At 43.9% G+C, this 10,571-nt stretch overlaps 1 protein-coding gene across 3 annotated transcripts; it reads right to left on the bottom strand.

Annotated features, from left to right (window-relative positions):
* Positions 1-612: 612 nt before the first annotated feature.
* Positions 613-10,340, bottom strand: LOC146516389 (uncharacterized). 3 transcript variants are annotated; one of them, XM_085163945.1, is made up of 11 exons: positions 10,207-10,340; positions 7,978-8,082; positions 7,737-7,892; positions 5,746-7,426; positions 4,833-4,886; positions 3,964-4,744; positions 3,688-3,891; positions 3,427-3,490; positions 3,220-3,341; positions 2,975-3,126; positions 613-1,563 (listed from the first exon to the last, which is right to left on the bottom strand). In XM_085163945.1, exons 1-11 carry the CDS (start codon positions 10,300-10,302, stop codon positions 1,463-1,465), a joined length of 3,516 nt encoding a protein of 1,171 aa, XP_085020071.1. In that variant the 5' UTR covers positions 10,303-10,340; the 3' UTR covers positions 613-1,462. The 3 variants fall into 3 exon arrangements, with proteins under 3 accessions (XP_085020071.1, XP_085020072.1, XP_085020073.1); XM_085163946.1 differs by having other exon boundaries at positions 3,427-3,487; XM_085163947.1 differs by lacking the exon at positions 10,207-10,340 and adding an exon at positions 9,696-10,197.
* Positions 10,341-10,571: the final 231 nt, after the last annotated feature.

The raw sequence follows: 10,571 nt of genomic DNA, 5'->3' as shown, positions 1-10,571 counted from the left end.
AGCAGCAAGTCTTGTATCAATGGCAGGATGGATCCAATGGCCTTATATCACACTCCCTTATCTTTTCTGAGGCACAAATTGCAGTTCTTCTTGGTAGGTAATTACTGAAATAAACTGTCTACATCTTTGCATATAAATCAGCACACTCTTAGGAGATCGCCCAAAGAACTCCCACTCCCTCTCCTGAGTGTGTGGTTTTGCGATGAATCATCAGGCTAATTTTACTTTTGTCCACAAAATTGCTGGCCCTAGTTTTTTGAAGCCAGGAGAGGATTTTGTGGCGGCGGAAACTAAGTCTAATCCTAAGTACTGTGATGATGTTAAGATATTTGAACAGTCTATAACAGTAAAAACACCTTCGGGAGCTCAAAATCTCAATATATCAAGTCTCCACAGATAACCGGTGCTTTCTAGTGATTCTAGATGTAGATTTTTTTTTTAATATGCCAGCAATTTAACTAGAGGTGCAGTGACTATCACTAATCACAGGTTTGAATCAGAGGTTTTTTACAGACTTTTGGGGTCACTGCATAGACCAAAAGAATCACTTGTGTGGGCCCACGGGAAATCATTAAATGATCAGAAATAAATTTCACACTTGATGACAATCACTTGAAAATTCAACAGGTTATGATTTTAATTGTCAACCAACAATTAAGGAGACCCCCCTGAAAAACATAGCAGCCAGATTAATGCACAAGATGAAACTGAGGTAATGCAGTGTGGTTACAGCCATAAACATTGTTTATTCTATATAAAGAGCAATATATCACACCCTTTATTTCAAGCTCACCAATGGAAAGTAAAGCAGTGGAGCAAACCACTGTCTGCCACAATTATCTGGATCTGGTTCAACATCAATATGATGTCACCCAATTTTTCTTGTTTAGGTTTGGTTTACGTTTGTGAAGATATAATCCTAAATGTCTAATAAACTACTAGAACAGATCCAAATGTGGACCTACTGGAAAAGTGAACCCCTTCTACATTAGTCCAACCCCTCAAAAACGTTCATTTAAATCAGTCCAGAACAGCAAAGAAACACACAAATCAACACAATAACAAAAGCTCCTTGTCAGAGGAAAATATCTACATGAAAATATCTAATCACTCAAATTATTCCAAGTAAACAGAAAAACAATAAATTGCCTTTGTTTCATATACAAACTTTTCTCAGTGCTCTGGAATGCCATAAAAACCTTGTCTAACATCAAGTGCTACATGTCAACTTTGCACACGAGTAACTGCATGCATACAAGTGCTACATATTTGTACATATAAACTGTACACATAAAAACCTTCATGCATTTACAATATAGTTTAGCAAAACATGAAAACTCATAACAAATTTTTCCCATGCCAGTATGAGCACAATGCTCAGAGGTTTGTGGAAAACCCCCCCAAAGCAAACGCTTCCATCTTTTCTTCCAGGTTTGTGCTGCCGTTCGTCCTCTCGGCTCTGCTACGTCTTTAATCCTCTCTGAGCCTGCTTCAGCAACGAATCAAAGTCGAGGTCCTCAAACTTGGTCCTGGAAGGAGATGCTTCTGCGTCTCTGTTTGCATCTGAGAAAGAGAGGGATGTGCACATGTTCACTGCTGTGTTCAACAAGGTGAGGAGGGTGTCCACGATGTGTATTACAGTATAGTGTGAGAGCACTGTAGCAAATACAGCTTTTGTGAAGCTTCAAAATTTCCGTTTATGATAACATTGTTGCACTGTAACTCTTGACCAGCAGTGACACTGGCCCTTAATCCAAGTGCTTCATCTGTCTGCGGAGGCTGCGTTATACCCACTCTGCCCTCCTTCCCTCTCAGCCTGTCTGTGTGGCCATTCTTTTCTATGGGCACTGGAGAGGATGTGTGCCCTCTACAAAAGTCAATAGGGATTAGTTGCTGGGTGGCTCTCCTCCCTGAAGCCTGGAATGTTTATTTTAAACCAAACAGCCCTTCTAAGAAATACTAGAGCTGCAGATGCACCTTCACCTTTACAAGGTGCCTCGGCCACAAAAAGTTTGAAAATCACTCATCTAATCAATTTATAACTTACACTAGTTACATCATCATCATTCAACTTTCTGATTAAGGTTTTCAGCTGTACACAGCGGTGCTGTTGGAGCGCTCTATTCTCACAGAAGTGAGGGGACTGTCATGATAGACTCGAATCGAACATGCTAGTCCTGCTGGGAAGTCATGAGGTGTTTAAGCAGTTGGTTTCTGTTTGTAATGAAACAGATTAAATGTGCACAATTATCATATATGACACCAATTTTAATTCCCAACCCAAAGAGATGACCCACACTGTAAGGGTTGGGACACCTCTGGGGTGGCATCTTTGGCTCTGCAATTAAAGAGCATAAACAACAGTTGACTGTGTTGGGTATAAACCCCCTTTTTCCTGTGCTGAACATCTCAGCCTCATGTCTGAACGAGTACTGTGGTTTCTTTCTTTTTTTTAAATGCCTGAGAGCAACTTTCAATTTTAATCTGTTGGATTTAGTCACAATGTCACATCTCTACCACTTCAATTATTTTTTTTGGTTGTCTGGCTACATTTAATATGATTTCATTCAACTTCTTTTTTTCCTTTATTCTGGTAGAATAAACCAAGCGTGTTTCAGCCTGTCCATTCTCACACATTATTATAAGGCCGGGCTTTTATTCCCTTGCGGACGCCACAGATGAGTAGTTGTTCTTATTATATTTGTAGACCTTAGCTTGAAGCCTGCATGTGCTGCTGGTGCTCTTATACTGTGCACAGTATACTGTCTGTACAGTCATAACAAATTGAGGGATACAGCGTGTGTAGGTTCACCTGCCGTTTCATAACACAGTGGTTTTTAGGGCAATTTTTTTTAGTTTTTTCCAGAGAATTTTATTTTATTATTATTATTTATTTTTTTTTATCGGTTTGTCCGGTAACTCTCTCCTTTCACTATAGTGTAGTGTTTGTCTTGGCTGTTGGTGTTCGACCTACCGAGATCCGTGTAGTTTGTATTACAAAACTGCCGTCTTCCACCAAAGCAGATGTCAAAGGGCAGCTCATCAGGTTGCCGTAGTTTCCCACCGTTATCGATGGCTGCGAAAGCATCTTCCATGTTGTAAAAAGTAACGAAGGCATAGTGGTCACTGTGGGAACCAAAGATGTTGAGTTTAATGGTGACCCATTTCACTGTAAAGCCAATAAAAAAAACGTGTTAAACTGTAATGGTGCATGCTTACCCCCTATCTCTGAAGTGAAGTGACACACACTCCACCTCTCCAAACTGAGAGAAGCGTTCTCTCAGTTCATCGTGAGTCATGGACTTGCGGATGCGGCCGACGTACACCACCCGGCGCTCGTCCTGTGTGAAAGAATTAAATGCGATATAGTTACCGCCCACTGGAAAAGTTAAAAAAAAATCAGTACATCAGATGATTTTCACTCACTATGGCTTTCAGTTTCTGAATCCTTATCTCGTGCTCTCTCCTGAGCTTCCTGGACTCTCTGCTGCTGCACGGACGAAGAAAATGGAGAGTGAGGTTTTGCTCCCACTGAATGTGTCAGTTATCACATAAAATCAGGGGCAACGAGAAGTCAGTGCGATTGTTCCTTATGTCAAAAGTTCGCACTAGTTCTCTTTGGAAGTTAGCAACAACTCCACTGTATCTAAACTGGATGGTTACAGCTCATCAACAATATTCACTGACCTGCAAAAGTCTCTCCACCGCTTACGGCATATTTGTGGAGATGGCGACCGGGACCGGGATGTGGACCGGGACCAAGATCTGGACCGTGATCTGCTGTATCTTGGTGTGCAGCACCCTGACCTGTACCGCCGAGGAGGGGATCGGGACACGGAGCAAGAGGGGGACGATGAACACGAGCTGCTCTCTGAACGCTTGCGATGGAGCCTGCAAGATCGACATATTGTAGCCACAAAAGGCAAAAGCTCAGGCTGAACGGGAATGATAGAAGATGAGTACCTTAATCTTTTTGGAGAGCGAGATGCAGAGCTGGATGAGGAAGAAGAAGAGGAGGACCAGGAGCTGGAGCTTGAGTCGGACCGTGGTGATCTTCTCCTGTATCTCCTCTTCTCTCTGCCTCTGACAGGAGGGCTGGGTGGAGGTGTCGGGAAGGTGCATGGAGCGGTCTTGTCTTCACTCCTCCCACGATCTTCTTTGGCAGCACAGTCTGCAAACTGCAGAGCTCTGTCTGTGGTCTCTGATCTGGCCCTGGGCTGATTGAACTGATGCTGCAGCACAGACTGTGTTTTAACAGTTGTAACCTGGTTTTTCTCTTCACCTGCAGCTTGCGAGCCCTGGGTCATCACATGGTGCTCATTTGTGGTTTGAGAAGCATCCTTGAGTAAAGGAGGCTTAGCTCTGCTACGCTGAGAAGCATTTACAGGAGAATGATCTACAGAGCCGCAGTAATCGTGATCGGCAGATACATGCACAAACATGTGAGGAGAAGCAAGAGCTGCAGCTGACTCTAACTGAATTGTGTGAGTCTTCCTAGACGGCAGAGGACGGGGGTCAATTATCTGAATAGCCTTGGATGGAGGATTTTTCCGTTTTGCAGGCTGCTTAGTGCTCAGAATGATTTCAGTGCTGAGGGGCTCAGGGATATCCACAGCCTCCAACACTTGGAGTTTCTGACTTTCTGCAGTGCTTAAAGATTCAAGTGGTCCCACAGAAGACATCGCCGTTAATGAAGCAGCACGAACAAGCGCGGGCTCGTTCTCACAAACTCTCCCTTCTTTAGCTGGAGGAGGAAAAATAAAAAGAGGTTATGTATCACAGGACGCGAGCTTCCATTAGTACACTGCTGCTAGTAATCTGGCAAAATTCACCTTGTGTTTCCTCAAACTGCTCCAACAAGCTGGTCAGATCAGTCGCTTCAATTCCTGATGAAGGAAAGAACAAACGTGAAAAGACCGCTTTGGAAGACGCTCGCCTTTAGTTCTCTCTCACTCCTATCATCATCACATTTAACTCAAAATAATAACAACACCATGTAAGCTCAAAATCCTTGGGCTTTCTTATTAATATGTTCTATGACAGTGGTTCTTAACCTTGTTGGAGGTACCGAACCCCACCAGTTTCATATGCGCATTCACTGAACCCCTCTTTAGTGAAAAATAAAATGTGATTTTTTTCAAATTCAAGACATAGATATGTTTTTTATTGGTGCACAAAATGAGCTGTGCATGTCACGGTGGAGGCTCTGCCGAACCCCTGAGACCGACTCACCGAACCCCCAGGGTTCGATCGAACCCAGGTTAAGAACCACTGTTCTATGGGAAAAAAGTAAAACTGAAGATTGAATCTTCTAGTATGCAGAGTTTATCACAAGTCTACCATTTTCTTATCTTTTTTGGGCAGCCTTTAACTTTGCATGCGTCTCCTGTCTGCACACCTGTCTCCACGTCATCGTCCCACACAAGTTTTACCAGTTTTTCCTGGCAGTTCGCAACATGTTCCTTTCCTGCTTTCGTTGTGGAAAGCAAACAGCTTATAAGTGCTCTACTGCCGCACTGTGGTGATCGCAACATGGTATATACTAGCAAAAAAGGAGGAAGTATGCTTCCTGGCACAAAACATAAAAAATAGCTGTTGTTTTAAATCAGGCATATTTTGCCTGTGAAAATGTTTTCCCCAGATTCCAGTCTTTAAGTCGAGCTTCCTGGCTGCTTCTACATTTATTTCACAGTCAATCAACTTCTGTGTATTTCCTAAAATGTGAAACTACTGCTTTGTGTTTACCTGAGTCAGCTGTTGCTCCCTGCACTCTGCACCTGGATTGAGGAGGTGGTGGTTCCTCAGGAGGACTCATACTGTGGGTTAGGACCTCGGTTACTGCTCCAGAATCTATGTGAGTGAGGGGCTGACTGAAATGTGGGCTGACAGAGGAACATTTTACTGGTCTCTGTGCGTCAGGACTTGGTGCCTGTGGAGTTTCTGGTAAGTGCTGGGGTCCTTTGGGTGGGCTCAGACTGCATTTTTGAATGTGTGATTTTATGCCCTGTGAGTTTTCTTGTTCCTGAGAGATATAAGAATCATCTGCTATTTCACTAAATGCTGTCTTCATATCCTGAAGCGGTGCAATGCTCTCTTGGCTATAATCTTTGATTAGAGGTGACACCTGGGGATTTAGCTCTGAGGAACATGTCGGTCTCTGAAGAGGTGAAGCTGAGGATTCAGTCTGGAGTTCTTGAGGCTGTCTGTTGCTCTGCAGGCTTGAATCCCTGGACAGAAACTCCACTTTAGCTGATGAAGAGTTGGAAGTGGATGGTGATGCTGCCTGAAGAACTGGCAGGGAAAGGAGGACAGGATTTGGGGGGTCACTACTAAGTATTGTTGGCTTCTTCACTGGACTTTTCTGGCTTTCATGAAGAATGTCCAGCAGTGGACTGGCAGGCGAGAGGACTTTGGATTCAGTCCTTTGGTGATTTAGTCTGCTGTGACTTACATAAGTGGAAGATTTGGCTTCTGAGGAGTGAAGCTTGCGTGGTGAAGAGGCAAGATGGGATGACTTGAGATCAGGTTTACGGGGGTCTGGGTAGTGATGCGGCATCTTAGGTTTGCAGCCGTTTTGTTTCTGCAAACAGAGGATGGGGGTCAGCTCCTTAGGGGGCTCAGGAACAGAGGGCCACTTGGTAGTGTAGTTCCCCTGTTTCTCTACCAGGGGTTGCCTCTTCTGGCGCAGCTGTCTGTACTGTTGGAGGCTGAGTGATCTGGCCTTTGTCTGAGCTTTAGGCTGCTGGTCCTCAGTTTTGTTATAATTCACCTCCGAGGACGTTGCTGAGGCTTCAATTGCTGGATTTTCAAGTGTGTTTGTGCTGTTCAGTGGAAGTGACTCACTTTCACTAGTGTGGCAATTTGTGGGATTGCTCTCATTTAATCCATTTTCCGATTCATCCAATGAAGCCACTCGAACGGGGCCAAAGCTCACTCTTTTCTTCCCTTTGGATGGGGGTGATCTGGAGTTTCCATTCAACAGCACGCTCTTCAGGACTTGCCCGCTATCTCTTCTTTCATCTACCTCATCTCGCATCTTGGTCTCTCTTACAGGCGCCTCGTCATCAGATACTACATTTATCTCTTCATCACTGTCTCCAGTTGGTCTTTCGTACTTCCACACCTCTTCCTGGGAGAATATGGTGGGATGTGTCCTTGGTTGATCCCCTTCCTCCACACGGAGCTTCAGACAGTAGGGATGCATGAGCTTCACCAGGCTGACGAGAGAAGTCGAGGTAAAAACCTCGACTTCGGCATCTGCCTTTTTATTTTTGGGATGAAACATCTGGCCTTGTAGCTTAAACATCTGTGACAGACCGCTTTTCTCTAATTTGCCCCCCTTGCCTTTCTCCCCATCACTCTGAGTTGTGGATGCTGTAGTTGGTGTTTTAGATCTTGGTCTAAGTCTCTGAGCAAACGATGATCCCTATTAAAAATGAGAGAGAGGAGTCTCAAGATCTCATACTGCAACTGCTGCAAGTAACATGTCACTTCCTTCCTACCTAAATATATGTTACCATGGTGATCTAAAAGAGTTGAAGTTGTGACACAGAAAAATCTTTATTTTATTTACAGACACCTCACTAACACACTAATCCTGCTTTGTAAATTTCCACTTTAGCTGATCATCATTTGTTTCATGATGAAACAGTCGAAACGCTTCTCCTACTTCTTCTCTGATTACTAGAACGGACTGTGGACGATACAAGTAATTCTTTATTCTAGTTTCTACTCACCACGGTGTTGTCCCTGTACTCTGCCTGGCTGAGGAACTTGGTGTCTGGCAGGGTGTCGAAAGGAGACAGAGTCCTGCCGTCATCCTCCACACAATCCAGCATCTCAGTCAGGGCGGACAGCAGGCGCTCGCTTTCTTCCTCAGCTCTGCTCTTGCACTGAAGCGAGAACGCCAAATCAAAATACATACACAGCCAGTGTGACTGAGTGAAATCATTTAGATGAATCTGCTTTGACTCTGACCTCCGATGCAACAGTGGAGTCTTCCAAGATGGCCAGGATGGAGTGATCCACACAGGACTGTGTGTCCATGTCCACGCCTTCCACACCTGCCCTGCTCAGGACTGGCTGTAAACACAGGCATGACACTTCAATGTCCATGTTATACTGATTTGCATGCACACACATTAGTATATTTACACCTCCTGCTTAATAAAAAACAAAAAACCCAAAACACCCATTTCCCTGGGTGTGACCAAAAGATCAGGAAGCATGACTCAAACTCCAGAGCAAAAACAGGAAGTCCCAGTTCTGACAAAAGTTCAAAAAACTGTGATCAGATCTGATACTTGAATCATGGTTAAAAAGCGAATACTTGTCTATCACACATAAACCCATACTCACTTATGTATCGTCCTAAATGAAATGCTGTTCTTACAGAACATGATAGTTTGATTGCTTACTGCACCCAGCACTATCTGTAGCATTAGAGCAGCTGAATGGTGGTGCAGCTAAGTTGTTTATTAGTTTGTGGAATACAGCGGTTGTGACTAAAATATTAAGATTGTCCATAATGTTGTCCATTTCTGGGTTTAACATAACCAACATCTCAATAACTGTGGGCCAGTGAAAAAAAAGTGCATCACATGGACAATAGTAATGGACCACATCTCTTAATCTTCAGGTGTGTTCAGTCCTTCTGCCAAAGGTGCATAAAATCAAGTACCTAGCGAAACATTTACAAACATTCGTGAAGAACAGTTTGCTGTAAAGAGCTTAATGAATTTGAGTGAGCTGCTATAATAGGATGCAAACCTTTAACAAGTCAGTTTGTGAAATTTCTTCTCTCCTAGATTTTCCACAATCAACTGTAAATGGCATTACTGCAGAGTAGAAGCATTTAGGAACTTAGCTCAGCCACGTAGTGTCAGACCACATAAAGTTACAGAGCGGGTCGCTGAGGTGCACAGGGCACAAAAGTCTCACTGCTCTGCTGACTCAGTAACTCCACAGCACCAAACCTCCTCTGGCATTAACATCAGCACCAAAACGGTCCACCAGCAGCTTCATGGTTTTGGTTTTTATGCCAGAGCACTTACTGTAAGTTTAATTTGTAGGTGTACCAGTACTTTTGTCCATATAGCTACTTTCATGAGTGTTTTTCTTACATCATTATTCACTTTTTTTTTTTTTAATTGCGTCTTTGGATAGTTTAAACATAAATGAAGCCATCCTTAACCACTCCCACCCACCACCTCATTATTATACAACGAATCAAGAAGCTGGTGAAAGGAAAGGTGGCTGTGTTACGCTGGATACTGGGTCTAATAATTTGACCTAAGAAACCCATTAAAATACTATTTATTTTTTAAAGATTTAAATCTGTGACAGCACACTTATAACTCACTGGGAAGCAGGAGTGCACATCTTTGTTTTAATAGTATTTCATGTTGTTAACAAACTTTGCCTATTTTTTGTGGCCGCTGTTTAAAAGACCCCTGTAACTATTTTAGGCTCTAAATGCGATTATGTGGCTCATGCTATTAAATCAAGAACTGTGTGTGGGGGGTTAATCCATATACTATAAACACAAAGAGGAGCAGACACTCAGTCAGACAGCAAAGGATTTCTCTTAAAGGAAAGAACAGGAAAGTGAAACCTCAGTTTTTAAGATCAAGTTGTGATGAATGAGTAGGAAGCCGGCTAAGGCCCTAGAGGCGGGTGTAACATCTGTACAGCACCTCTGGGAAGTGAAGCAGCTCTCATTTCCTGCACTCCTCTAACCAAGCATTTGCTTGACAGGGCAGTGGTTCATTTCTGTGCCTGGAAATATGTTAAAATTAGGCTTCCGGCAATCATGCAAGGACAGCAGCTGAGGGATAGTTGAGGGAAGTAAAGCAGCGTGGGTCGTACGGAGGGCGCTGCCTTATCTGAACATCTCGTACCTTCGCGGGAACTCACCGGCTTCCCTCCGTTTAAACGTCTAAACTAATAAACATCAAACTAGACACGAACAGCATCATTAACTAGCTTGTCATTTAGCATTTTCCGCACCCAAACCGTCCAAATGACAGGCGGATCGATCCGCTCCCTGATCACTACCTGAGTAGTACTACGAGCTCGTTTCAGCCACGTGTCGTTATTCGCGCATGTGGCCTCGAGCGCAGGGGAAACACGCCCGACTAACGCACCGAAACCCGCCACCATGCGGTCTATTTTATGACCGATGAGCTAAAGTGAGGAAACCGGTACCTCGTTGGGGGTGTTGCTGGCCATAAAGTCGCTGTTGCCGGCATTTACTTCCCCGTCTTTCCCCCTCCACCGCGCCGCCATCTTGCTTCTCCACATGGTCCGCTGGCAGGCCGGAGGGAGACACGTGGTCACCGGTTGGAAGCGCGCGAAAAGCACTGATCTGAGATCGGCTGTAACTCCGTTAATCAGCGCGAGGACGCGAGTAGAAATCAGATCCCAGGTCAGCTATCTGCTCGTCACGTTTCTCATTGACTATTAATTAGTTGTAGCTTAAAAAATAGTTTCAGTGACCCACAAAGCGAGACGAATTAGGGACAAATAAAGGAAGCGTGTTTTGAAAATGAAAGGTAAAATAAAAGACAGCT

Source organism: Neolamprologus multifasciatus, chromosome 6 (assembly GCF_963576455.1).
Source record: "Neolamprologus multifasciatus chromosome 6, fNeoMul1.2, whole genome shotgun sequence".
NCBI classification, from domain to species: domain Eukaryota; kingdom Metazoa; phylum Chordata; class Actinopteri; order Cichliformes; family Cichlidae; genus Neolamprologus; species Neolamprologus multifasciatus.
Note: the sequence above shows the minus strand (reverse complement) of the source record. Positions and strands in the feature narration are given on the sequence as shown.

Bases quoted from the DNA above. Each gene is read 5' to 3' on its own strand.
- LOC146516389 (XM_085163945.1), bottom strand. From the start codon at position 10,302: ATGTGGAGAAGCAAGATGGCGGCGCGGTGGAGGGGGAAAGACGGGGAA. The intron at 7,893-7,977 runs GTCAGAGTCAAA...TTCTCGCTTCAG, and splicing joins ACTCCACTGTTGCATCGGAG to TGCAAGAGCAGAGCTGAGGA. The intron at 7,427-7,736 runs GTGAGTAGAAAC...CATTTTTAATAG, and splicing joins AGTACAGGGACAACACCGTG to GGATCATCGTTTGCTCAGAG.